Source organism: Aquila chrysaetos, chromosome 9 (genome assembly GCF_900496995.4).
Source record: "Aquila chrysaetos chrysaetos chromosome 9, bAquChr1.4, whole genome shotgun sequence".
NCBI classification, from domain to species: Eukaryota; Metazoa; Chordata; class Aves; order Accipitriformes; family Accipitridae; genus Aquila; species Aquila chrysaetos.
In genome coordinates, this window is record NC_044012.1 from 24,544,236 (window position 1) to 24,570,674 (window position 26,439).

Below are 26,439 nucleotides of genomic sequence, written 5' to 3' on the forward strand. Positions count from 1 at the left end.
CAGGTGTGCAGGTGCAAGAAGATGGTGCAGTGAGACATGCACATTGTGACAGCAGAAGCATGCAAAGAGGCATCAGCTGAGCACCTGAAATTGCCTCTGATGGAGCAGGAGCTTCTCTCATGTCCTTGGGCCTGGTTGTGCTTCCTGCCCGCCAGGCAAATAAGGACGGCAGCAAGTGAGGTACAATGCCTGATCTCTCTTGGTTTTGATTGGGGAAAGATGGGCAGTTCTACCCAGCTCAGAGCAGCATGGGAGAGCAATGGTGAGCTCTGTGCAGTCAAGCAGAAGAGAGGGAAGGGTCGTTTTGAGTTGCTCTGAGGAGGACAGCTAGCTAGCTCCGGCTTTGCAGCTGCTCATGGACTGAGGGCTTCCTTCTGATTCTTGAGGTGTGAGCTCTTGAAATCTGCCCCGTGATGAGCGGAAGCCAGGTTGGTTCCCAACACTGTCACCTCTTTGTGAGCCCAGGACAAGCTTGCTGCCCTTAGGAGACATAGAAGAGTTTGCCTCTGAGAATCGGAGATGGAGACAGATTCTTTGCTTCCACTTGTGCAAGTGTGGCCCAAAAAATGCATGGCATGTTGTGAAAATGTGTGGGTTGCAGTCTGATGAAGCAGAGCATTGACAGGCTATAGGCGCTGCAAGAGGCAGAGCCAGGCTGAAAGCTGTCCCAGGCAAGCAATACTGAAAGTCTCTGTGCTGCATTTTACAGAAAAGGTTGTACCAGCTACTTCCACATCTCTCTGCAGTAGGAGTTTGCTGGTGAAGGATGGGATTTGCAAACTCCTGCAAAAGGAGTGCCACAAGTCCTGTTCAGAAGCACACATCTATAAAATAAACTCTTTGAGAATTACTGTAAAAGGGCTATGACTGTTCTTAATCCAGAGGGAGAAATCTAGCAATATCCTGCTAGGCTTAGAAAGCAGTGCACAGCCCTAGGAGGCATCACTGTGTCCTTCACCTTTGGAGTGCTGCTGGCTTCATACAGCTGAAGTAGAAGTGTTTAACATTCATATAGCCATGAGGGTGGAAAGATAGCCACTGTTCAGCACTCTGGGTCTTACGGCATTGGCCTGTCAGTCTTTGTTTTGTCCAATGTGGATTTACAGTGGTCTTTCATCGAGTGTCCTTACCTTTGGAGATGGTGACATCCTGTACACATTAAACCTGGTGTTACACTTAAGCCCTGAAGTCCAGTGTGGAGCCCAGTGCCTTAATCCAGGTTGGCCTGGTGCGGCTGAACTCCCCCATGTACAGTGTAGCTCTTCGATGCCTCTTTCTTCTGGCGTCCTTTGCAGTCCCTCCTTATGTTTGCTAGTTTTTCTGACATCCAAGAAAGGTCCCTCTGCTCGGGTCTTCTAGGTCCTAGGTGGACACCATGCTTAATTAAATGGGCTGTTCTAATGCTGTTGAAAAGCCATCCAGAAGTGTCTCCATTACATGTCTGATTTGATATGAGGATAGAATTTCTTTCCATGTGGTTACTCTTGCCCAGCATGTCAACTTATTTCATAGTCAATAACATAAGGCTTTAGGCCATTACTGTGCATGCTTTCTCCTTCCATCCACGATATTATTTTAACACCTTCTGCTTGCCTTATAGCGACCCTTGATGTAACTGGGACGCAGCTGGTCAGTAATACATTGACTGGTAGCATAGAAGTGTCTGGCTGTGGTAATGATCCCTCTCCTGACTGTCTTTGTCCCTTGCACTGAAAATGCTGAGATGGATTTCTGCTAAACAAATCACAACTTCCTCCCAGTGCAGCAGTTTGATGCTCCTCTCTTACAGAAAAGATCAAGTGTTTGGCTGCTCCCATGTCCGCCTGTCACGTGTTTAAAGTGCTGTTCTGGAAGCCATTTAATTACAGCCCTACTGAGATTGGCTAAGCTGTCCTCTCTTCTGATGGAGGTCTCCCGAGGGCTTCTTTAATGGCGCTGTCAGATGTTTCTGCATTCCTACGTGGAGCAATTACTTATCCTGTGTAATTTGCCCACTGATTGAGGAGCTCTTCCACAAGATACAATGCTCGTTCACGTTCCATGGCACTTGGTGTTTTCTTCCTGCTTTAGTTTGGCAGCTGGTGGCAGCCAGGCTCCTGGTGATCACAGGAGGGGACCCTTCTTCCAAAATTCTTCTCTCCAATACCTCAATCCCTTTAATGGAGGCCTCTGCTGTTCCCATGGGTGTTTTGTGACAGTTTAGTCTAGTTTGTATGTAATTCAACCACACTGGTGCCAGGCACTTTGCAGCGTTAGTGGCTGCTATGGGGCTTTGGGTGTTCAGTGAGTGGACTGGTGGGGAGAGTAAGTAGCTACTGCTCAGGCACTGTTTCACGGTGCCGAGTTGCCCCGAATCCTAAAGGTTCCTATTTTCCATAGGTGGGCTGACTTCCCCACATGGAGATGCAAACCTGAGAGGCAGCAGGCATGTCTTGACCTTGTAGGTGCTGCATCAACAAGATCAACAAGGGCACAGTTTGCTTTTCCTGAGGCACCCATTCCTAGCCTGATGTGTTTTCTAGCTGTTTGGGAGCCATCAGCAGCTCCTCAAGTCTCTTCTGATGTCAGTACTGTTGGAGCCCCCTCCCTCCTCTGAGTGCTGTATCCCAGTTTGCAGTCCTTAGGAGCTCCCAAAGTCGTCTTTGTGGGTAGAGGCACCTCTGGGCCTGGCTTTCTGAGTTGACCCCAGGGAGCCCATGATGCCTTCAGCTCAGCCCTCAGACAGAGACGTGCCTTCTGTCAGGGTCCAGGTTTCAGAGGTGCCTTTGGTGGCCTCCGTATGTTGAAACCTTGTAATTTCCAGGAGGCTGCTGGTGGGGCCGATTATCTAGCTGGACTTCTCATCCCTCATGTGGAATTTGCAGCCACTGCACATTTGTATGGCAGGAGCCTGGGTATGGGGGATGGCTTTAATTAGCTTGTTTCTCGGCTGGGACATGGAGGCCTCCAGAGCCTGAAGAAGTCATTGGAAATCACCAGAGCCCCAGGATCAGATACGGGAGGTTGTGTTTAAGGAAAAGACCTGCATGGACCAGCAGATTTTTCCTCTAGATTGGTGGTTAGCAAGGCGGAAACAAGCTGCAGCGCTGGTCTGGCACCTCCCAAACGCTTAGGAGTGATGGCTCCTCCCTTGGCAGCTTGCTTTCTCCCCCCCACCCCTTTGCCTTGTATATAAGGCCCCCTCGGAGCAGCCTTGGCACAACACAGCCCACTCCAGCGAGGCAGGGAGCAAGCTGCACCTCCAGTTCCAGCACCTCTGCTCTTGAGGAGAGTGAACCAGAAGGCCTTCAGCATGGGTAAGAGATACTCTGCAGCCTCCCCGCAGCCCACAGCAGCTCCAAGCCTTGTAGCCGCATCCTGGATCTGGCTCCAGCCACTGCCTGGAGGCTGCAGACATCCCACCTTGAAACCCATTTGTGGACTGGTAGGTTTGTTCCTCTGCAGCACTGCAGGAAGGAGAAGAGTGGGACTGAAGCTTGGCGTGTTGTCTGACTGGTGCCAGAGGTTTCTATTGCCTCGCTACCGTTCTGCTTCCAGGGGCTTCTTTTTGCCTTGAAAAGCTACTTGCATGTGGCTGTAGCATCCGTGCTGAGGGGAGCCTCCCCTTCTGCTGCGGAATCGTCAGGGAGACAAGAAACCAGACTTATTTTCCAGGCTAGACCTTCAATACTGACGTGGTTCTCTGTGTAAGCTCTCTCTCCTTCACTGCTGTTGGAGAAGCGATCAGTGAGGTGCTCAGAGGATGCAGAAGGGAACTGAGCAGTGGTTTGATCCATGATACGCCAGGTGGCACTTGAGAGAGGATTCCTCTCCTGCATCTGTGATTTGTCAGTGCCATAACAAGACTAGATGCTGGTCACAGAGGTCCCCATTGACAGCGGGGGTGGGAGAAGGTCCATCGGGTAGGACAGAGTCTTCTGAATAGGCACCTTTTAGGACGTAGACGTTTCTCATTTTATTCTTCTCTTCTTCTCGAATCAGACAGATGCAGAGTTCAGTGCTACGAGTACCCCACCTGCCCGGATGTTGTGAAAGGCAAGTCCTCTTGAGCATGTTTTGGAGTGGGTGGTGTTTGGGAAAGAGCTCCGTGTTAGTGGAGACCACCATTAACTGTGTGTGTTATAGCCTCTCCAAAGGGAGAAGGCTGTAACTATATGGAGATCCACTTTTGTCCTCTTACCTCTGGGTCCGTAATGGAAGCAGGGTTGGACAGTTAACAGTGACCAAGGAGGAAGGTTGTAGCATCCAGAAAAATAAGTTCAGTCCTATCTGAGAGTCTGTTGAAGCTTTTCTTTTCCTTTCTGGCTGGCTCATGGTGTGTTTTAAAGGAAGCTTTCTATATACCCAGCTCCCAGAGAGGAGGTTGCCTACGTGACCTGTACCTACAGGGAAACATGCATCGACCAACCTGACTTCCTGGCCACCATCGATCTCAACCCCAGATCTCCATATTATTGCCAGGTACCTGTGTCTTGACTGTGTTTTTATTGGGCTGGTGACTAGCTGCTGGCTCTGTGCTTTATAGTGCCTCCAGATTCAGGACATCTACTCTTTTTTGCTGGGGAAAATCAGATTGCTTGATAGCCACTCTGTCATGCCAGCTGTCTGTTTATGCCTTACACCTTCTTGTCTTCCTGCATCTTTCTGTCTCATCCACCCTGAACTGACTTTTTTCCCTTGCTGCCTGTTCATAACCTGCCAAGACCCATCTGGGAAACCCCTTGTGAGTTTTGTCATGACAGGTCTACTTCTTGCTTCTCCACCGGTATTATGCGTGAGATAGGGATGTTGTCTGCTAGGAATCTCACCTTCCTGGTCTCTTTCCACTGTCTTGTGTATGCCTCGCTCTAGTTGAATCACCTCTGTCTCTGTGTCCCGGGGACAAGTTGGCTCTGACTCACTTCCCAACTCACTCCCAGAGAATCTTGGTGCTGCTAGTGAGTTTTTGAGCAAATGCTCTGAATCACCCTGTCAGTGGCTGCTCAGCATGGAAAATGGTCTCCAGTGACCCAGGTGGTTTAGGGTATCCAGCACTTTTGCAGAGTTCAGCAATTTTCTACTGTGCTGCAATGTTGGCGATGTTCTGTTATGCACTGTACCAACCTGTCTGCTGTCATCCTAAATGGGAAGTTGGAGTTTACCTGTCTCCAAAGGTTGCAAAGACACATTATCTACATCTACTGTGCATCTTTGAACTGATCAGTCACATTTAACATTTCCGGAGATCTCCTTTGGTGCGGGCACTGGTGTTATCATCTCTATGTTGCTGGTTGCATTAGGGTCCCCATTTCTCCGTGCCTCCCTGTGCGAACCCTAACTCTACCTTGAGTGCCTAGGTGATTCACCGCCTGCCCATGCCCAACCTCAAAGATGAGCTGCATTCCTCGGGGTGGAGCGCTGGCTGCCCCTGCTTTGACGATACCACAACGAAAAGGAACAAGCTGATTCTTCCCTGTTTGATTTCTTCCCGCATTTACGTGGTGGATGTGGGTTCACAGTGCCGGGCTCCCAAGCTGTGTAAGGTATGCCTGAGGTGATTCAAAGACAAGCTTCTGGGAAGGAGTTGGGAACTAGTGCTTCTTGAATAATGTAGAGGGAAGAAGGGTTCTCTCCTCATCTTCTCTTCCACCCTGATTTTAGAGAGCTGGGTCACTTTTCCCTCTCGGCTCTCTCCTTTTCAGACCAAGGAAGGCTCCGATCATCATTGCGTTCCGTTCTGTGTGCCTGTTGCACAGAGAGAGTCTAATAACGGGAAGTCACGCAACACACCACACCTGCCCCCCTCCCAAATAGTGAGGCGGACAGACAAGCTGTTATGAGTTAGGTGTTGCTGCACTCTTGTTGTCTGTGCAGAGGGGAGCTCAGAGGCTTCTGTGCTCCTCTCGAAGGAGGAGCAGGCCCTAGCAAGTGTGAGTTCTGGGAAAGAAAGCTCCGGCAAGCGTCAGAGATTTTCAGAAGTCTCTGATGGCCAAAGGCTCTGCCAGGGAGTGTGAAATGAGCTGAGCAGTCAGAGGCTGAAGTGTGTGTGCGTCAACTTTTTTCAGATGATTGAGCCAGTGGATGTCTTCTGGAAGTGCAACAAGGGATACCTCAATATACCTCGCAGCCTGCCTAATGGCGATATTCTGATTGCCAACACAGGAGATCCATCTGGCAATGCGAAAGGTACTTTGCCCTTTAATAACTCCATGAACAAACTGATTGGTTTGGAAGTGGAGTATGTGATATTTCGTCCATCCCCTTTTTGTATCACAGGTGGATTTATTGTGCTGGATGGAGAGACCTTTGAGCTGAAGGGGAACTGGGAGAATGAGTGTGACAGCCCGCCGAGTGGATATGACTTCTGTTACAAGCCACGCCACAACGTTCTGGTCAGCTCTGCCGGAGTAGTCCCAAAATGTGTGGGATATGGATTCAGTCCCGATGACTTCAAGAAAGGTGAGGGAATATGGGTGCAAGTGCTGAGCCAGAACTCACCGAGGTGGTGGGAGGGTGTCGATGCCGTCAAAGAAAGGGCCAGAGCTGGTGAGAGGACACAGGCAGATTTCTTCCCCAATGGCCCATTTTACAGACACGGCTACAGGACGTGCAGCATCTGTCCTTAAGGCAGGCTGGTTCCTGTCTTCTCCCACTGCTCCCTAAATCACCGCAGTTTCTCTGCTGATTCTGGCTCGTCGCTGCCATGGCTGTCCCTGCCTGTGAGCATTTTGGGGAGGGATTAGGGTAGCCCTCCCTCTTCTGATGTGGTTTTCCTTTTCCTCAGGGGTCTTTGGGCGCCGCCTGAACGTGTGGAACTTGTCCTGCCGCAGCCTCACCCAGTGCTTTGACCTGGGGGAGGACTCTCTGCCCCTGAGCGTTAAATTCCTCCACAACCCCGATGCTGCCGAGGGATATGTCAGCTGTGCCCTGAGTGGCATCGTCTACCGCTTCTACAAGTGCGAGGCAAGTATTGTGCCAGCAGCCAGGGGAGACCCGGCCGTGGTGAGCTACAGAGGGATTGAGAAGCACACAGAAGAAATTTGGGGTAGCAGAGAGAAAGAAGGAGGCGTGCGGAGAGGGCACTATCCAGACCCTGCTTTGGATGTGTGTGCTAGAACGAGAGGAGTCTGTTCTTCCACTGAGTGTAAAGGAAGCCCATCATGACCATCTAGGATGAACATCTGGGGGATTAATTTGAGCGATGAAGACCAGCCTTGCTGTTGGTATCAGACGATGCTGTCCTAATTGTGTCTGCTCATAGTAGCTGGGTGCAGCGGTAGCCTTCCTCAGGCAACTTTGCCTAGCTGTGCAAGTGTGTGAGTGCAGGGGAGTGCACATCTTGCCTGACCAGCCAGGAACGCTCATGGTGCGGTGCCTGTGTTTCTTGTGCAGAGAGACAACTGGGCAGTGGAGGAGGTGATTCGGATACCGGCCAAGGACGTGACGGGATGGATTATGCCCAAGATGCCAGGTTCGTGTGCCCTGAGGTGGTGTTTCCTTTTTCTTCCGGGGCATTGTTTTGCACAGCCTGGCAAAGCCCACTCACTGACCGGCAAAGCCTTGCTGCGTAAACACGGCAGAAGGCTCGTTGGAGGGGCTGAGGGGCTGTGCACACCCCCAAGAAGACACTGCTGCCCCAGCTGGAGCCTGTGCACTTGAGCCTGTGAGATGTACAGAATGGCAGGGAGAGATGCGAGCTGGGGTTCGATGCAAGGCATGCTTTCTGTTGCTGCTGTCTTCTCTGGAGCTTTTTGTTTCTGTGCCCTAGCATTCACAGTGGACCTCATCATCTCAATGGATGACAAGTACCTCTATCTCAGCAACTGGCTGCATGGAGACATCCGCCAGTACGAGCTCTCCAAAACCTGCAAGCCCAGGCTGGTGGGACAGGTAAGGCAGGAGCAGAAAGGCTTGCACTGTTGGGTTCCTCGGCAGGATCTGGTGGTGGTTAGATGACAAGGCAACATGTCTCCCACTGCCTCGCTTACAGGTGTTTGTGGGAGGCAGTATCCTCAGAGGTGGACCCGTGGCTGTGTGTAGAGACGAAGAGCTGAAGTGCCAGCCGGAGCCCTTGGTGATCAAGGTGAGTTCCGTGGCCTGTTTGCCCTCTGGTGTCCTTTGGACTTTGGCTCTGCTCTGCTAATTCTCTGCCCAGGGTTTCTGGGGTAGGTCTCCACCACGGAGGTGCCCCCGTGTCTGCAGCATCTGGTAGCTTGTCTGTGTTGGGAGGGGAGGCAGCCACTCTGCTCTGCTCTGCTCCCCTGCTCCTGCTTGTGCTTGACTGCTCAAAGAAAGAAGCCAGTAACATCACTGCTGTCTGTTGTGCCTTCAGTGCAAGAGAGTGTACGGCGGCCCTGGTAAAATGCAGCTCAGCGTGGATGGCAAGAGGCTGTACGTCACCAACTCCTTATACAGCACATGGGACAAGCAGTTCTACCCGAACTTGGTCAAGTAAGAAACATTTGGGAGACAAGGGGCCTCTTTTGCATGGCCTCTCTGTTAGAAACAGGAAAGGTGCCTCATCAGGGGGCCTACAAGGACGCGTTTGTGATTGCAAGGGGACAGCTCTTTCTAACACCATCCCCGCAGCTTCCTCATGTTGAATTTCACATTGTGAGTTGACTCACAAACATCTCTGGCTGGGCAAGCTGCAGTGCCAGGGATTGGCTTGGGAGAGCCTAAGTGTTTCAGTCTGAAAGGTGGAGTGAATCCATCTACGGATCTCTGGGAGCCAGGCCACGTCTCTGCTACAGCATCTCCCAGTGTATCCACCAGAGATGTTTTGATTTAGCAAAGCAGACGATGATCTCCAACACCAAGGCAAGCTCCAGCCTGCCTGTCACATCATGCCTAGCAGATACGGAACAGGAGGGTGAAGGGCAGGATCTCTTGAACAGGACCATGGTTTGCTTGTCTGTAATAGCTGTGCTCTCGTCCCCTCACAGGGAAGGCTCTGTCATGCTGCAGATTGATGTGGACACTGAGAAAGGAGGCCTGACCGTGAACAAGAACTTCCTGGTGGATTTTGGAAAGGAACCCAATGGGCCTTGCCTTGCCCATGACATCCACTTCCCTTGTGGGGATTCCACCACCGATATCTTGGCCTAGGCGCCATGTGAAAGACTCCCTTCTTCTCTCCCTTCTGTAGTGCAGCCATTAAGAGCATAGGGTAATTGGGTCTGGGGGTCCGCATGCATTGCTGGAGTCTAGATTTCTGCTAACATAAGCTATGGAAGCTCTGCCTTGTTGCGAGAGTTTGGTTCAGGCCGGTGAACAACGACACAGGCATGTTTTCAGTGCAAAGCAATCCCTGGGCATGATTCACAGAGCAGAGCCCAGGGCGATTGCTCAGATACAGACACGTGCAGTGCGCACAGTGCCTTTCGGCAGACATCTGCATACCCACCGTGCCTTGCCTCATTGCTACAGGCCTGTCGGACACCTGCCTTGATGTCCCCAGGCTGTTAGCAATCGCTGTCTAGTACCGGGGCCGGTAGCAAGGTGTTGGACTCTCAGTTATGCTTCAGAGCTTGTTCACCCTTGAAAACTAAGGCAAAAGAAAGTGAAGTGCCCAGTTTGTCTGAGTTACTGTTCTTCAGCCAGGACATTCCTGGATAGTCTTCCCCTGGCACAAGAGCCCTCTTGGCTCGCTTCTCACGTGCTTGGATCAGTATGCATTATAGCTGAAGGAGTATGAAGTGCTTTATTTCAAAAAGAGGTGCCTGTTTCATGACACTGGTTTGCTCTTGTGTTCTGCTTTAAACAAGAATAAAATTGTTCTTTGCATCAGCTGGATCTTCATGTGTCTTATTTCATTGAAGCCTTTCTATATTGTTTTCAGCAGTGGTTAATGATTAGGTCAGGGTTTTAGAAATCCCTATGACAGAAACACTGTCTGGTCAGGAGTGCCTGTTAGTCTTCCTGAAACCCAAAGGTTGCAAAAATGTGGATCTAATGTGAATCCTTACAAATTTTAGCTTTTTCCCTATTTACCTTGGAAGAAAAGATCTTTGCTTTCTTTCTTCACACTTCCCATGGACAAACACATTGCTACAGCTCTCTTGTGCCCCCTTAATGGTCCCAGGAGAAAAACACTCCCTTCTGGAGAACAGTTCCATAGCTTCAATGAAGTGTCCAAGAGGTCTGGGAGAAATTGCCCCCTTGGGGGTCCTTTTCTCACTGGCTAGAGAGGACGACATTAGACGAGGTCTTGAGTTTCAGGAGGTGAGAGGCATCCCTGGGGTGCTGCTTGAGGGTGACACGCCGTTCTGATCCTCCAGAGCTGCCTTGTTGGAAGGCCTTCTTGGGGGATGTCCCTGCTGTTGAGGTGGCTTTGGAATGAGCCTTATCTCACCTGCCTTCAGACCCTGCAAAGCCTCTATCTCAGTAGAGGTGCCTCCTCCTCTCCCTTGGCTGGAGGGAGACTCTGGCCAGCAGACATCCCTATGCCAGCGTGTGGTCCAGGTGGCTGGAGGTAGCTGTGCCGAATCCACCCTGGAAACCCCTCCTTGGGGTGGGGCCAGGCACCATCCACCTTAACGCAGGGAAGAACTCCCTTACCGAATGGCCATCTTTATGGGGTTGGTCAGAGAGTCTGCTGTCCCTCACACTATCGACTGGCCACCCTCTCTGACTTGCAGGTGGTCGCACAGCAAGGCGAGGACTCAGCCTGGGCTTTGAGCTGCAGCTGGACCGTGAAGACCAACAGGCAACGGTGCAGAGGTGACCCAGCAACTTGTTCCACCATCAGGCCATGCTATGCCCAAGCTGGATGGATGCGGACATGTTTCTGCTGGTATGAGCGAATTCCTTCGTCCCCTCCAAGGCCTGTTCCCAGGTCCTTGGGTCCTGATTTCAGTGTTTCAGGTAGCGTGGGCCTTTCCTCACGCTTGTGCATGAGTTACCCCGAGGAATGTGGAACGCGGTGCATCTGCAGTGGCTGAATGTGCCTTACCTGGGGAGATGGTGAATTGGGGTGGCTGAAGTTGGATGCTTCGTCTGTTCCCTCTCGTGGTTATTTGGAAGATAGGCTTCTCCCTGGTGCCAGCACCCGCCAAGTCCTTCCCAGCTTCCAAGAGCTGTCCATGAGGACAGGCACTGCTGGCATCACCTGTCTTACCTAAGGGAAGTAACCCCATTACGGCAATCTTGCTGAACTGCAGCAGAGACACTTCCGTGTAGGATGACTGGAAGGTGCATGTGAGGTCCAGATGAAGCTGGGGTGCTGCTTAGACATGCCTTGTCCTTTGGATTTAAGCCCTGAGGCCTCCTGGAGAAGCTTTCCTTGGTCAGAGGCAAGGTGGGACACAGGGGGACATGCTGACCACCGCATTGTGGATCTGCAGTGTGCTCCATAGACCGTGTTGAGCATCAAATACAAACAGATGAGCCCAAGCAGGTGAATGTGGGAGAGAGTCAGCCAAGGCCATCCGTCTTTTTGCTGGCAATCTTCAGGTGCAATGGGCTGAGAGCCTCTGATGGCAGAGTGATTGACTGTTTGAGCTTGCTGGTTTCAGAGTCTACATCTGGGGTGAACACTGGAGAGGACAAGGCAGCAACCTGCCAGCAAAGATGTGCCTGTGAAGGCTGAGCATCCACTGCACAGCCCTTATAAGCCAAGGCGGCTGACGCCCAACTTTGCAGCCAGAAGCAGTAGCAGGCACTGTGACTAAGTCAGATGTGTCATGGGGAAAACTGTTACATTGCTTCTGCCCTCCTCCCAGCCAGCAAATTAACATCCCACAGTAAACACTCATCCTGCAATTAAAAGAAACCCAGTCCTCACTTTTCATTTTCAGTTGTGATTAACATCTGCAACCTCATAAAATTATTTCTGTGGTTGGGAATGCAGTGCTTGCCCGTTCTTCATCAGGGGCACCCTCTCAACCCCATAGGGAAATTCAAGACACTGCTTCTAGCAGGAAATCAGAGCAAAGGAGCAGCCTGCTTTCCCTTCATGGCTAAAAGCCCTTGTTTTTCCAGTCTGCAGGAATGTGTGCACTATGCAGTACAGAAACAGCCCTGTCCCCTACCGCTGTGGGAGGGGAGGAGGTTCTGGTAGCACTGAAACAGCTTCCCTGCACGTTTCCACTGCTGTAAGACGCTAAAGGCTGCCCTGGTACCTCCCACATCCCAAGGTGTGTGGATCCTCCCCTTGGCATCCTTTTTCCAAACCCTCCTTCTCCCTGTCCTGCTCCCTATATATTTGAACCCCCGCAGAGTTGCATCTTCTCTCTTGACTTGCTCCTAGCAGGCAGAATGCAGGCGGGATCGTCTCCTTCCGCTGCTCATCAGCAGGTGAGATCCAACCCAACCTCCAGCACAGGTAAGACATCTCTCCGTTGACTGCAGCTTGCTCTCAAGAGGAGAAGGCTTGGGTCTGTTGGTGGCTTGGTGCCTTCTGGCTGTGGACTTTGCTCCAGAGTCCTCCTAAACTTGTTTGGAGCTGGGTCTTGTGGGTTTGTTACTCTGACACCCAGAAAGCATAAAGTAAAAAGAAACGTGGGGATGAATGTGGTGTTTTCTCTGGCCAGGAAAGGGTTTCTTTTCTCGAGCTACTAAAAGTGCCAGGAAATGTTTAGGTAGACTGATGATTAAAAGCCTTCTAACTATTCTCTCATTTATTCAACTGCAACTTGTACAGACTGTGCTTGCTATAGTCAGGTATACCATGGCAGGGAGTCCGCAGTGCAAAGTCTGGCTTTGATGGGGCTATTTTTCCAGGAGTAATATAAGGAGTAGGGAGAAGCAAGCTGAAGGGGTGGTTTCTCAGTTCTTCAGGTAGGAGCGTTTCCCTGGAGGAGCAGGGACACGAGTGATAAATGAGAATAAAAACAAATAAGAAGCTGATGCAGCAAAGCCAAGTCATACAATTTAGGTGGGGGTTTTCCTCCCTCTCCTCAGGCTTGCTGTCGTAAATGGGGAGAAGGGGTCCTTTTGGTGGTGGTGGTTGTTTCCTAACAAGCTTTTGTTCAACTGCATTAAGGACAATTTTCTCAGCAGTTTTAAAGTCTTTTGGAGAATGAAGCTGGCAGGTTTCAAAGTGCCCCGGAGACCCACAGCAGTGTGATGAGCACTCCCAGGATGATGCTAGGGGCTGGTGAGGAGGCTGACGCCTCGAGCACTGAACGTCTTGGGTGGAAACAGGCTTTCTGTGCAAAAGCTTTGCATTAATGTCCCCAAACCAAGGCACAGCAAAGTGAAGCCATCCCAAAGAGGGTCAGGAGGAGCCGCAGAGCAGAGCCTAGGGCTCGGCTTATCCCCCTCCTCACCCCGCAGCAAGGGGATGCTTTCTCCCCACTCAGCTCCCAGGAGAATCCTCTCCCCTCCCTCTGCCCCTGGTGCAGCAGCCCGGCCATTCTGCCTTTCTTCACTGCTGCCTCCCATCCTCCTCCTCCTTGCAGAAGGACCACAGAGCTTTCAGCATCTCCTTGAGGCCATGCAAGCCTGGCATTGCCCCTACACATGTTGAGCAACCCTTCCTCTCCACCACAGGGACATGCCGGGAGGCAAAGCGGAGAGACACAGCTGTGAGCCTTGTACCTTTCTGCACTAGAAATATATCACTGGCCTGTTTGGCTGCCCAGAGCCCCAAACCTTTCTGGGTTCATTTGGATGCATGTGGGCATCCTGGTTCACCTCAGACATTGCCATAGAGTGGGAGCATGCACAGCCACTCCAGTGAGTGGTTCCTTTGTAAAAAGGGGATTAAAAAAAGTCACTGTCATCTAATTTCTGTTTGTTTCTGTTCTTCTCAATGCAGAAAAGTGTGGAGCGTGTGGTCCTGGCTTCGCCTCGCCTCTGGATGCAATGAAAGGCAAGTCTGAAATCCAGGGCAGGCAGGGAAGAGCCCTGCGCTGTCTGTGATTTAGGTGAAGATTAAAGCAATGCTTTCAAAAGGGCGTTATCAATTAACTCCATTCTCAGAGGATGCTCCCAGCAAGCGTTAGGGAAGCGATGGTTTCGCTTCTGGCCTGTCCTGAGGCCAAACATCAATTGCATAATGACAGCTTGGTGCCAGAACAAACCTTTTTAGGTTTCATGATGGCTTGGGATGGGTCATAGCTTGCAGCAAAGTCACCTGTGTCTTCCTTGTGCAAAACCAAATGGGATTTTTAAGTGTCTCAGAGGCAATTGTATTGCTATAGCCCCACGACACCACTACTGGAGCTAAACCTGGGGAGGGAGAGGGGACCATCCTGATTTTTGATTGCACTCTGCTCCTGATGGCTGGGATCACATGACAAAACCTCATTCTATAAAAAACAGCCTCACGGGCTGCTTCCTTACATGTCTGGACACTTTGCCTGAGAATCCTTCTTGCCGCATTGCCGAAACACTGGTGCTCTGATGTGAAGAGACTGATGAATGCATCATCTCCAGCTATCCCTCCCTTAATCCTCTTCTGTAGGGTTTAGCAAACACAACCCTGAAACCTTAGAGTGCTCTGGAGCTTGCTCATGATCTGTCATTCCTGTCCCTGAACCAAGAAAACAACAATGAGTCTTTAAAACATCCCCGTGTGTTGGCAGGGCTGGACAGTGATTTAAATTATTAGCAAATAACACAAAACCTATTGACTCTGCTACTCTGGCAAGTTCCCTTGGGAACTATCTGGTGGCTTCAGTGGTGCTGAGTAACTTTGGCACCCAAAAAGCTCTTCCATGCAGAAATCTGGCAGGTTGGGCTCCCGAGCAGGTGGTGAGAAGCTCCTTGGTGTCCTTTGGATACCTTGGGAGGTATATGAGCTCTGTGGCTGTGTCCCATACCCTGACTTGTGGTGCCACTGCAGCTGCAGGGACAGGATCCCTCAGCGTTTGGCAGCTGCTCTCAAACCCAAGACTGACACAGGCACCACTGTATAAAGGTTTATAAAGGCACCATGTTGCAAAGCCAGCTAATACCTGTTTTGGATCAAATCCAAAGGTCCCAAATCACCTCTCTCTCTGTTTCCCACTGCTCTCTCTTCCTCAGCATTTCCTAAACCAGTTCTTCCCCACTAGCCCTCACTTTGGCAGTACTTTATCCTGACACAACTGAGAGCAAGTACCACCTCCGCAGTAATAAGCAGACTCTGTGGGGTCTGAATGCCCTTGCTTGAGGGCTGGGTGGTGCTTAGGTCCAGGAGCAAAGCCATTTCCCAGCAAAGCTGATCACACTTGCTATGGGGAGCAGTGCATGGAGCAGGGAGCATGGCAGACCTGTCGCAGCAAGGACATCCCTGGGGCAGAGCCCTTCTTTTCCCAGCGGGATGCCCTGCAGGCAGAGAGCTCTTGCACCACTGTGTCACGGTAGATTTTCGCTGCTTAGTGGGACTATGGGACTGCACAGGAGGTTGGGGGGGCTTTCTGCCTTTGACTTCAGTCTGGCAAGCACTTCTCATGTGGTTTTAAGGCTTCTCCTGTGTAGATGTGACGGCAACAAGACCCAATGCGCTTTGACTTGTGTGACTGATAGGATTGGGGAAGGGCTGGCATGTCCTTACAGTCCCAAAGCCGTGGACTTCCTTAGGGACTCTGAGGTCCGGAGATCCCTCCCCAGGGCAAGGGATCTGAATAAGCCCAAACCCCCACAGGGCACCCCCTGCAAACAGACACCAGCCTAGCGCCTCTGGTACCGCAGAAAGATGGAGATCCACTGCCCCATACCTATGGGGAACACACCAGCTCCCTGGGAGGGAGATCTAGGCTGACCAGAGACTCCTGCAAGGTTTTTATTCTGTCAAAGGTGGTTTCTGCTGATGTTCATGCAACATTTCTGTCTTGAAAGGTCCCCGGGAGGAGATTGTGTATGTGCCCTGCATCTACAGAAACACTGGGAGGAAGAAACCTGACTTTCTGGCCACTGTGGATGTCAACCCCAAATCTTCAGACTATTGCCAGGTACCAAATGCTTTATCTCAGTACTAAACTGGCCTGGGAAACAGCTCAGTGCTTGTCCTTCATGCTCCACAAAGCTGCTGGCTCAGTACCGAAGGCTGACACCTGTTCAGTTCTCCCCAAGACTCTGAGCCTTCCTGTGCATATGAAATGCATGTAAAATCCACTTCACACCCCACCCTTAGGATCCCCTGTGCACCATTGCTCCCCTCTGCAGGGTGAGACTTGCCTGAGGCATCCTGACCCTGTGACAGGGTCTGCGATGCACTGAGTTCCCTGGTCTGCCTGTGATCCTGCACTTGGCAGAGGAAAGACCGGTGTAAGCAGGGCTGGGACTTTGCAGGTGATCCACCGCTTGCCCATGCCCAACCTGGGGGACGAGCTGCACCACTCGGGGTGGAACGCCTGCAGCAGCTGCTTCGGGGATGCCACCAAGAAGCGGAACCGCCTGATCCTCCCCAGCTTCATCTCCTCCCGCATCTACGTGGTGGACGTGGGAACTGACCTGCGAGCTCCCAGGCTTTTCAAGGTACCTGGGAGGTGGTGCCAGTACACATTGAAGGCTAAAGGACTGGGATTGTGGCTTCTGGCTGTGGTGACAGCTTGGCAAAGAGGCTTTAGGGTACATGTAAGAGCTTTGCAGGACCCCAATGCCTGGATGACAGTACAGGAAGGCTGTGGAAGGTGGTGGTTCTCCTGCTGATGTGCAAATACCGAGTTCTCCTTCTAGCTCCATGCAGGAGGGAACCAGGGCACACCAGGTGCCAGGCACAGCACTGCCTGTCAGGTTTACATTCCATGTCTCGCCTGTGGCGTGTCTCTCCAAAGAAGCCCCAGGCATCTGCATGCAGTTTGCCCCAAGCCTGGGTGTGCGAGGGCCTCGCTGGTGGCCAGTAGCCAGCTTCTTGGGGTGAATGCAGCAGCCACCCCATGTACCGGCATGCCTGGGGATGCAGGACTGTGCACGCTCTGCCCCAGCTCACGCGCTCAGCCCCTCTGGCTGCATGGCAAGTCCCATCTTGAGGTCAGGCAGGAGCTGCCCGGCTGCACCACAGAGTAACACCAGGCTTGCGAACCTGCATTCAGTGCAGCAGTGAACACGCTTCTCACCTGGGATAGCCCGGCACGGAGGATGTGACGGTGCCTGTGAACTCCCGGCAGGTTGTCAACTCGGAGGACGTCTTCTGGAAGTGCAGCCTGGGCTACCCCCACACCTCCCACTGCCTGGGCAGCGGTGAAATCATGATCAGCACCCTGGGAGACCCGGCTGGCAGCGGGAAAGGTACCCCAGTCCCCCCAGTCTCCCAGGGAGAGGGTGCCAGGTCAGGAGGAACAGTCCCCACATTCAGAGCTGTCCTGGAGGCTTCACCTAGGTCTCTCAGCTCATTCAGCAGCCTCATCTGCAGTGGGTCGATTTGTCTGTTGCTGCTTGTTTTATAACATGTAAACTGTTAATGTGGATGATTTCCTCACTACCAATGTATTTCTGGTTTTGCACCAGGTGGCTTTATTCTGCTGGATGGAGAGACCTTTGAGATCAAGGGGAACTGGGAGAAAGGGGACAAGATCCCCCCGATGGGTTATGATTTCTGGTACCAGCCACGCCATAACGTCCTGATCAGCACTGAATGGGGAATCCCAAAATGCCTGGGATATGGGTTTGATCCAAATGATCTGAAGAAAGGTGAGAAAACAGTTGTTTAAATACTCCAGGAGGGAGATGCTGAGGAGGACTGCAAAAAGGCCAAATTTCAACTCTCTTCTCTTGCCAGTGAGAGCTGGCATCTACTGGGCATAGATAAAACTGTCCAAGACAGTTTGCTTGCAAAATGAATTTCACACCAGTTCCTAGAGATCCCGTGGATTTAGAAAAGACAAGCCCAGCCCATTTACTGGAAACACACTTAAGATGCAAGCACCAGAAGTTCAACCCAAGGCAGTACATAAATGCCACTGTTGAGCGGTACGTGGGGTTGGATTTCAGCCGTAGGGATGAAAGATGAAGCCCCAGCTCAGCCCAGCTCCTCCCCAAAGGTCACACTGCCCTTCCTACCCCCATCCTAGCGAGATAGTCACCGTTGGATGCTGGGCATCTTCCCATGGCTTTTGCCAAGGTCCAAAGCAACTGGTGTGTGCTGGTGCAGAGACCATGGGGTTGCCCCTGGGGAGCTAAAAGGGCTGAGGACTCACCGAACCCATAGCACATCTGCTTGAGACCTTGTGCATCCCCTCTGACCCTGCCTCTGCCCTCCCCTCCCAGGGTGCTACGGACGCCGCCTCAACGTGTGGGACTGGACCACTCACACCTACGTCCAGGCCATCGACGTGGGCGAGGATGCGGCCCCCCTGGAGATACGCTTCCTCCACAACCCTGACGCCGCTGAGGGCTACGTCGGCTGCACCATCAGCAGCGCCATCCACCGCTTCTACAAGACCGAGGTACGTGCTCCCCCAGGGTTAGTGGAAAAGGGGTGCTGCCCCTTGGTTGACCAAGCCACAGGACTATGCGCAGCATCCCGCTTCCCGCACCCCCCACCGTCCTCCCAGCCCAACGCCGGTCCTTGCTGATGCACACACCACCTCCCGTGCTGTGCAGCTGCCTCCATGCACCCAGAACATGAGCTGGCTTGGGGTAATCTCACCAGAGGACTTGTTCTGACTGGCAGCAGTTTAGGCTGAAATGATTTAATTTAAAGGAGATTTATTTATACCTTTGTTGTGGATTTACAACAGCCCAAGCAATACTCTTCTTGGTGTCTGTTGTTGTGCATAATGACGAACTGGGTGAGGAGAGAGAACATCTTTCACCAAACCAGCTAATCTAGCTGGAAAATTAGACAAGTTTTTGGCCCCCAAAGCCCTTCCTCAGGTCCCAGAGCCCATCTTCCCCATGGCTCTGCAGAGCCAGAGATGGCTGGCAAAGTAGCTGAGCTACAGCCCTAGAGGTGGTGGACGCACACATGCAGCATCCACCCCAGCACCAGGTCTTATCCTGCCTCCACCATGCACGCTGACCCCCCCGGGGCCGTGCTCTGTCCCGCACCTCCTGCAGCAAGGAGACTGGGCAGCCGAGAAGGTGATCCAAGTCCCCAGCAAGAAGGTGGAGGGATGGCTTCTCCCAGACATGCCAGGTCAGTGTGTCCCCTGGCTGGGTGCCAAGGTGCTCCCTGGCTTCCCCAGGCACTGCCGGTGCTGCTGCCGGTGCTGCTGCCGGTGCTGCTGCCTGTTTGTGCAGCTCTGTCATACCCTCCCCAAGGCTTCATCACCGACATCCTCATCTCACTGGACGACAGGTTCCTGTACTTCAGCAACTGGCTGCACGGAGACATCCGCCAGTACGACATCTCCAATACCCGCAAGCCCAAGCTGGTGGGGCAGGTGAGGCAGCAGCAGGCTCCTGGTCACATCCATCTCTTGGGGACAGCTGGAATCAGCCCCTCCTTACTGTCTTGGCCACCCAAACCTTTGGTCTCCTGCAGGTCTTTCTGGGTGGCAGCATCACCAAGGGAGGACCCGTGACTGTGTGCAGGGACGAAGAGCTGCAGAGCCAGCCAGACCCATTTTTCATCAAGGTGAGCCCAGCCATCTCCCCAAAATCCCAGCCTGGGCAGCGGTGGCAAGGCCAGGGAGCGGGTCCTTGCAGTTCTGCTCCACCGCATCCCATGGGATGGACGTGGCAGCCTGCACCGCTGGTCTTGGGGAGGCAGAGGCGTGTCCCGGTCTGGCACCCTCTGGCAGCATGTCCGCTCCTCTGCCTGCTCCCAGGGGAAGAGGGTGCCGGGAGGACCCCAGATGATCCAGCTCAGCTTGGACGGGAAGAGGCTGTATGTCACCACGTCCCTCTACAGCGCCTGGGACAGGCAGTTCTACCCCAACCTCATCAAGTAAGAAAACTTTGATAAAATGAGGATGATCGTACGAGCTCATCAGGCGGGAGGCGCAGACCCCGCAGCTCGGGGACCGAATTTCGGCAGCTCCTTGGAGGCAGGAGCAGGTCCCCCCACACCCCAGCCTCCCTGCTCTCGCCCCTCTGCAGGGACGGCTCCGTCATGCTGCAGCTGGACGTGGACACGGAGCAGGGCGGCCTGACAGTCAACGAGAGCTTCCTGGTGGATTTTGGGAAGGAGCCTGACGGGCCCTGCCTGGCACACGAGATCCGCTACCCCGGCGGGGACTGCACCTCTGATATTTGGGTTTAGCCACCTCCTGCTGCCCCCGAAGACTCTCCGCACCCCAAAATCCCAGTGCACAAGGGCTTCGGGAGTTTCACACACTCAGCAAACTGCTGGTGACCCGTGCATCCTGCCCTTGCTTAAATAAAACCAAGATGTTGTCGTCCTCTGCAGGAGCAGCTCTCCTCACCTCAAATCTTGTTTTTAAACTGTTTTCAGGAGCCAAAAAACAAACCAAGGACGCGACACCGTGAACCTCTCCTTAACAGGCTGGATTTTCCTAACGCGCCCCTTGTGCCGCCAGGCTCAGCGCCAACAGCGTTTTCTCCCAAAAAAGCAAACTTTGTTCATACGCTGGGAGCGGGAGCCTCTGGCTTGCACAGACACGGGCTGCAGACACAGTGCACGCACCCTGCCCAGCACACGCATGCAGCACACATGTGTATTGTGTGCACACGCATACTGCATACACCCCCAAATGGCACCCACGCGCGTGCCACGCACACTTGCACACATGCTGTGCACGTACTGCATGAATAAACACACTGCACGCACACCCTGCGTGCACACATTGCAAACACAGGCTGCGTACACACGTGCGTATGTCACATGTGCGCACGCACTGTGCACACCGCATGCCCATACCCTACATGCATGCACACACGCTGCGTGTACACTGAAGGCGCGCTCTGCACCCCTTGCACGCACACCCCATGCACACACGTTGCACGCACACGCACTACTCACGCACATGCTCGTTTACACTCGTGCTTCCTCCTCCCGTCTCACCAATCAGAAGCCTGTTGCTAGGCAGACTTCAGCTCGCGCGCGGCCACTCAGGACACTGACCTCGCTTGTATCCGGGTAGGAAAGCCAGAGCAGCCAATCGCATTAAAGGAGAGCGCAGTATCCGGGCTGACCGGCGGCGCCGTACCCAATCAGAAAAAAGCGGCTGGCGGGGCCCGCGGGCGCGTCCCGCTGGGGCGCAGCACTTTCGGTTCCTGTTGCGCGCGGGGCAGCGGCACGTGGCGGGGACCGAACCGGACCGAACTGGACCGAACCGGCCCGGCATGAGACGGGCCGCGCCCCCGCTGTAGCCGCCCGCAGGTGGGTGCGGGTCGGGGCGCTTCGGGCCCGCCGGGCTGCGGGGCCGGGGGCAGGAGCGGGGGGGGGGGGGTTGTCGGTCCGGCCCGATGCGACCCCAGCCCCGCCGGGCCTGCCCCGGTGCTCCCCGGCCCGGGACGCGGCTGTCCCTGTCCCCCGTCCCCTCTCCGGCAGCTGGCACTGGCGGGGATGCGCTTGTCACGGAGCCCCTGGCACCCCCGTCCCCCGGGGACCTGCCCCGATGGTGGCCCTGGCCCTGGGGACCTCTGCCCTCCTGCTGCCCCACGTCGCCATTTCACGAGGACCTCCGTCTTCCTGCTGTCCCATGTCCCCATCTCCCTGGGGACCTGCCCTGATGGTGACCTGCCAGGAGCAGGGTACCCAGAGCCGGCTGCAGTCTGTGCTGCTGGAGACATCCCTCCTAGGACCACTGGGGCCGTTTCCGTGTCCATTGGTGCCTCGTGTCCAGCTGATGGAGCTCAGCCTGCAGAGCTGGGGCACGTCTTCTGACCAGGATGGACAGGGGCTGAGGACGGGCAAGTTTTTGGCTGCGCCAAGCCCCACAGCCGCCCTGCCTTCCTCCCCGAGCCCAGCCCAGGGGCAGGTGGCTGGAGGTCAGCCCTGTGGGTGTCCACTCAGGGCTTAACAACTCTGAAGGGTTTCTCTTCTCTTTTTTGTAGTTGAATTTTTGGTTTTCACCTCCCAACAGGAACCAAATGTCATGGCTGACGAAGAGCTGAGCACCCGAGCCAGCAAAAAGGGAAGTTTGTCACCCAGCAGCTCCCGGGGCAGCACGACGGAGTCGAGCACACTGCTGCAGGAGCTGAAGAGCACCATCTCGTAAGGGCAGCACTCGCTTTTCCTTGGGCAGCTCTTGAAGTTAATCTGAGCATTACCAAATGTGTCTTAATTTAACAAGGTTGATTAATTTGCAGCCCCATGACTGAAGGGATAAGTGTTGCGGTGCTTGCAGCGTTGGCGCTGCAGAGTGGCATGCCCTCAGGCGTGCCCTGCTCGGTCCCGCTGCGCTGCCAGCAGCTTGCTGCCTGTTTTGGGTGCAAAATCAATTCAGGGCTTCACAGTAGCGCAGACTGGTCTGCTATGACCTCATGGGATGTGGTTTTACGCCTGCTCTGCTCTCCCTAGGATTAGGGTAGAGCATGCAGCTCTAGAGCTGGGTTGTGGGTGCACAGGGAAACTCGGAGCATGGGAAGAAAGGGCTGTGTTGACCCATGGGTGCAGGCAGCCTTCGGCTCTTGGTGCTCCAGTGTCCCCGTCTGGCATTGTCGCTCACGCCGGGGCGCACATGTGGGGTCTGGAAGGGCCCGGGGACAGCGCTGTCCTCGGGAGCCCTGGGCAGCAGCTGTGGCAGAGAGCTGGGCGGGTTGAGGAATGCCCCGGCTGCTGTGGTGTTGTCCTGCTCTGCACTAACACCTTTTGTCTCTGTCCCACGCAGCAAATCCGTGCAGAACAAAGTTGACGCCATCCTGGTGAGTGCCTCTGCGGCACATTGGGCTGAGGGTGAGGGAATGACGTGTCTCCGCCTCTCTCCTATCCTAGCTAAACTGAACCGTGGGCCCCATTTCCCATCGGGTCAGGATCTGGCTGCGGGGATTAGCCCTGAGAAACCTGTGAGCACCCTGCCTAGTGGGTGGCACGCAATCCCCCAGCCCTGTGTGGGACAATCCTTTCCAGTCCCCTCGAGGGGCAGTTCCCGTTACTTCATTTACCTGGTTCCTTTGCGCGCAGGCAGTGTTCATGCTGACAAAGCTGCTCTGGTTTCAGTGCCCCATCATATTCTGCCGTTCAGAGGGTAACGAGAGCGCCGCCTGCATCAGCTCGTCCTTATTTTGGATCCTTAACCTTTCTTTGTCTCTGGTCCGTTCTCCCCCTCCCTGTGGACCCTTTGACCGTAGCAAGATGTCCAGAAGTTTTCAGATAGCGACAAGCTCTACCTCTACCTCCAGCTGCCTTCAGGACCAAGCCTGGGGGAGAAGAGGTGGGTGCTGGAGCGAGCCGGGGCTGTGTCTATGAGAGCAGGGGCTGTCAGGATGATGGTGGGGGATACAGATCGCAAGAGGCCAGGGGGAGATTGCCACAGCTCCACCTTCTCCTGTCCTGCTTGTGCTGCCTCCCCGCTAATTAAATGTTTGTCTTGGGCTCCCACGGGAGCAGCAGTAGCCTGGACTTGAGCTCGCTGAGCACAGCCGAGTACATGCATGCGTGCAACTGGATCCGGAACCACCTGGAGGAGCACACGGATACCTGCCTGCCCAAGCAGGACGTCTACGACGCCTACAAGTGAGCGCAGGGGCCAGCCTGGCACGAGGAGCGTCTCTCCCCGGGGCCGGGCTTGTCCAGCAAAGCCCGGTGGAGAGGTCGGTTTGGAGGGCAGCGAGTGCCTGGGATTGTTTGGGAATGGCCCAGCCCAACCTTGGGTTCCTGAAAGGAGCCACATCAGCGGGGAGACACTGGTGCGTCCGGAGGGCAGCGAGAAGGGCTTGATGGCTTTAACCCGCAGCTCTCCCCGGCAGGCGATACTGCGATAACCTCTGCTGTCGCCCTCTGAGCACCGCCAATTTCGGCAAGATCATCCGGGAGATATTCCCAAACATCAAAGCCCGACGGTTGGGAGGCCGAGGACAGTCGAAATATCCTTCCACATGCCCAGCTGGCCAGGGAAGCCCAGGGAGCTGCTCAAACTGGTGGCAACTGCTGCTGCTTCTCCAGCTTCTCCCATTTATAAGTCTGCATACGAGGTGGTATTTTGTAGCTTCTGAGAGCTTCTGAGAGGGTCCAGTTCCTGGTTTTTTGGCTCCTGAAGGCTCAGCTCAGTTGTCTGAGAGGGGCTTGGAGTTGCCCCGGCTTTGCCATACACTCGGGGCAGCCTGGGGGTAGCTCATGGCAGGCAGGGAGCACACTGAGAAGGGAGCAGTTCAGCTTGGCACGGGGCTGGCTGCTGTCACGCCTCCAGGACAAGCCCACCCTGAGCCCCGTACCCCTTCGAGCTGTGATCCGTTGCCTGTTGCGGCCGTGTTTGTGTGACAGCAAAAGACCTTAACCCTGCCAAACATACTGCTACAGCGGGATCCGGAGGAAGACGGTGGTCAGCCTGCCGCCCCTGCCTAGCCTAGACCTCAAAGTGACCGAGACCGTAAGTCCTCTGCTGCCTCCATGGCTTGGGTTTTGCCCACCTTCTTTTGGCAGGGTAACAAGCCTCCTCGCTCGTTAGATCTAACGAAGGCAGGGGTGGAGGGACACCTTCTCTGGGAGCAGGTTCTGCTCTGTCCCAGGAACCTCCCCAAGGGTGGACAAGGACCTGCCTGCCTGTGCAGGCTTGTGAGCTGCCGGGGTGTCAGGATCAGGCCCTATTGGCATCCGGGGGCATCCTGTCCCATGCCGCGAGGTCTCACGGCTCATTCCACCGGCAGCAGTCAGAGCTGACGGACCTGGTGCAGTCCTACAACAGCGAGGTGATGGAGGCGGCCTGCGCCCTGACCTGCGACTGGGCCGAGAAGATCCTCAAGCGCTCCTTCAACAACATCGTGGAGGTGGCCCAGTTCCTCATCCAGCAGCACATCATCAGCTCCCGCTCACCTCGCGCCGACCTGGTCATGGCCATGGTGGTCTCAGGTGGGTGGGATGGAGCCCCAGCCCTGCTCAGCCCCCTGTCGGGCTCACTCGGACCCCCAAGGGGCACAGAGGGTTTGGAAGACGGGTTCCCCTGGGACACAGTGTCCCCTTCCAGCTGCCCATGGTGCAGCTGAGCTGCTGCCAGCCCTCACCCGTGGCTGAGCTGCCAAGGGGCCCAGGGGGACGTCCCGCCTTTGTCACCTTCTGTGCACTCGCAGAGAGCACGGAGAAGGTCCACCGCGAGAGTTGGACCCCATCGACAGTGAAGAAGAATGGCCTGGACACCTCCGAGAGTGGTGACAGGAGCCAGGGGCAGGTGAGACCCCCACTGGAGCCGCGTGGGGAGCCAGGACCCCCGGGTCTCCCGTTCAGCCTGGAGGGGGGCACACCTGCGGAAGCAGCCCTACTCCACCACGACATCCCCCCTGCCAGCACCTCTCTCTGTCCGCAGATCAAGAAGGAGAGCAGCCCCAAGACCCCCGGCCCGCCCCGGCCTGAGAAGAAGAAGCCCCTGGAACCCCCCAAGGCGGCCAGCAGCCCCCAGGTGAACGCCTTGGTCGCCCGCCTGCCCCTGCTCCTGCCCCGCATCCCGTCGGGGGAGTGCCTGACGGCACCTGGCGCCACAGCCGTCCGCTCCTCCCCTCCCGTCCTGGCCCCCAAAATCACGGCCGCCCCCCTGGGGGGCACGGTCAAGGTGGCCCTGCCGCTGCCGGTGGGCACAGCCTCCCCCTCCCTACCCCTGGGGCTGGCCCCGGGGGCCAATGGGCCAGCCGGGCTCCTGAGCCAGCAAGCCGCCGTCCCGGTCCTCAACGTGCTGCTGCCTGGCGTGGGCGTCCCCGCGGCCGAGACCCCCGCCAACCCCCGGAGCGCGGGGGGCAGCGAGGGTCCCGGCCCCCAGGACTCGCAGCGCCCCAAGGCCACCAAGCGTCCCCTGGAGCCGGCCAGCGATGCTACGCCCCAGAAACGGAGACGTGGGCGGCCACGGAAGAGGCCGGAGGAAGGGGCCGTGGGGTCCCCCGGGGAGACGGCAGAGCTTGGCAGCGGGGCGGCTGTGGGTACCGATGGCGGCGGCTCTCCCAGAGGTGGCAGTGCCACCGGACCCCTCGGGGACGGCTCGGCCGGGGGGTCCCTGCCCACCCAGGTCAGCGTCATCCAGGACGGCAGGACCAGTGCCAAGGTTGTCGACGGCCACGAGCTGGCACCGGAGGAGGAGGAGGCACAGCGGAGCCTGGACGAGGCCGGGTCCCCACTGGGTGACACCGGGACTGCCTGGGACCCCCCTGCCGGGGACCCCCCTGCCTCACACCACGACGGACGGACACAGGCAGGCGCCGGTTCCGCTGCTGACACGTCCCAGGGCGGCTCACCGGGGCGGGCAGGGCTCTGTGCCCACCCTGGCACTTAGGGGCTGCTCCCCGGGTGGCCCCCCCCCGCCCCGTGCCTTGCCGTGCATCCTGCCATTAAAAACCAAGCGCTCTGTCTGTCTGTCCTGTCTGTGACCCGTGGCGGGGGTGGCAGCGCCGGGGCTCCCCCACCCCGCGGGGGGGGTGTGGGGTGTGTGGGACCCCCCCTCACCAGGGGGTCGGCCCAGCCGCGGCGGGGGGGGTCAAATGGCCGGCGTGGGAGTTGTGCCCCCTCGGCCGGGGGGGGGGCGAGGCCGGATGCGCGTGGAG

General features: G+C 55.2%; 3 protein-coding genes across 13 annotated transcripts; all 3 read left to right on the plus strand.

The window, feature by feature from the left end:
- Window positions 1–1,905: 1,905 nt before the first annotated feature.
- On the plus strand, window positions 1,906–9,768 carry LOC115345547 (methanethiol oxidase-like). The gene is made up of 12 exons (XM_030024534.2): window positions 1,906–3,296; window positions 3,982–4,035; window positions 4,349–4,461; window positions 5,337–5,522; window positions 6,045–6,165; window positions 6,256–6,438; window positions 6,764–6,942; window positions 7,372–7,450; window positions 7,748–7,869; window positions 7,970–8,062; window positions 8,312–8,430; window positions 8,925–9,768. The coding sequence occupies exons 1-12, from the start codon at window positions 3,293–3,295 to the stop codon at window positions 9,085–9,087; spliced, it is 1,416 nt and encodes a 471-aa protein (XP_029880394.1). The 5' UTR covers window positions 1,906–3,292; the 3' UTR covers window positions 9,088–9,768.
- Window positions 9,769–12,100: 2,332 nt separating this feature from the next.
- Window positions 12,101–20,197, plus strand: LOC115345544 (methanethiol oxidase-like). Of its 3 annotated transcripts, XM_030024528.1 has the most exons (13): window positions 12,101–12,116; window positions 12,230–12,304; window positions 13,742–13,795; window positions 15,748–15,860; window positions 16,201–16,386; window positions 17,019–17,139; window positions 17,359–17,541; window positions 18,118–18,296; window positions 18,910–18,988; window positions 19,114–19,235; window positions 19,337–19,429; window positions 19,623–19,741; window positions 19,894–20,197. In XM_030024528.1, the coding sequence occupies exons 2-13, from the start codon at window positions 12,238–12,240 to the stop codon at window positions 20,054–20,056; spliced, it is 1,479 nt and encodes a 492-aa protein (XP_029880388.1). In that variant the 5' UTR covers window positions 12,101–12,116; window positions 12,230–12,237; the 3' UTR covers window positions 20,057–20,197. The 3 variants fall into 3 exon arrangements, with proteins under 3 accessions (XP_029880388.1, XP_029880389.1, XP_029880390.1); XM_030024529.2 differs by lacking the exons at window positions 12,101–12,116; window positions 12,230–12,304 and adding an exon at window positions 12,342–13,078; XM_030024530.2 differs by lacking the exons at window positions 12,101–12,116; window positions 12,230–12,304 and adding an exon at window positions 13,097–13,508.
- Window positions 20,198–20,667: 470 nt separating this feature from the next.
- Window positions 20,668–26,247, plus strand: RFX5 (regulatory factor X5). 9 transcript variants are annotated; one of them, XM_030024512.2, is made up of 11 exons: window positions 20,669–21,136; window positions 21,504–21,669; window positions 21,843–21,973; window positions 22,590–22,623; window positions 23,050–23,132; window positions 23,309–23,434; window positions 23,668–23,784; window positions 24,206–24,287; window positions 24,565–24,766; window positions 24,985–25,082; window positions 25,218–26,247. In XM_030024512.2, exons 3-11 carry the CDS (start codon window positions 21,855–21,857, stop codon window positions 26,169–26,171), a joined length of 1,815 nt encoding a protein of 604 aa, XP_029880372.1. In that variant the 5' UTR covers window positions 20,669–21,136; window positions 21,504–21,669; window positions 21,843–21,854; the 3' UTR covers window positions 26,172–26,247. The 9 variants fall into 9 exon arrangements, with proteins under 9 accessions (XP_029880376.1, XP_029880372.1, XP_040982232.1 ...); XM_041126298.1 differs by having other exon boundaries at window positions 21,510–21,669; XM_030024516.2 differs by lacking the exon at window positions 21,504–21,669 and having other exon boundaries at window positions 20,668–21,136; window positions 24,568–24,766.
- The last annotated feature ends 192 nt before the right edge of the window (window positions 26,248–26,439 follow it).

Excerpts from the sequence above, each read along its gene's own strand:
- LOC115345547 (XM_030024534.2), top strand. Across the intron at positions 4,036-4,348 it reads CTGCCCGGATGTTGTGAAAG|CTCCCAGAGAGGAGGTTGCC; the intron begins GCAAGTCCTCTT and ends CTATATACCCAG. Across the intron at positions 4,462-5,336 it reads GATCTCCATATTATTGCCAG|GTGATTCACCGCCTGCCCAT; the intron begins GTACCTGTGTCT and ends TTGAGTGCCTAG.
- LOC115345544 (XM_030024528.1), top strand. The coding sequence starts at position 12,238 with ATGCAGGCGGGATCGTCTCCTTCCGCTGCTCATCAGCAGGTGAGATCC. Across the intron at positions 18,297-18,909 it reads ACCGCTTCTACAAGACCGAG|CAAGGAGACTGGGCAGCCGA; the intron begins GTACGTGCTCCC and ends CACCTCCTGCAG. Across the intron at positions 19,430-19,622 it reads CAGACCCATTTTTCATCAAG|GGGAAGAGGGTGCCGGGAGG; the intron begins GTGAGCCCAGCC and ends GCCTGCTCCCAG.
- RFX5 (XM_030024509.2), top strand. The coding sequence starts at position 22,366 with ATGGGTGCAGGCAGCCTTCGGCTCTTGGTGCTCCAGTGTCCCCGTCTG. Across the intron at positions 24,288-24,564 it reads ACCTCAAAGTGACCGAGACC|CAGTCAGAGCTGACGGACCT; the intron begins GTAAGTCCTCTG and ends TTCCACCGGCAG. Across the intron at positions 25,083-25,217 it reads GTGACAGGAGCCAGGGGCAG|ATCAAGAAGGAGAGCAGCCC; the intron begins GTGAGACCCCCA and ends CTCTGTCCGCAG.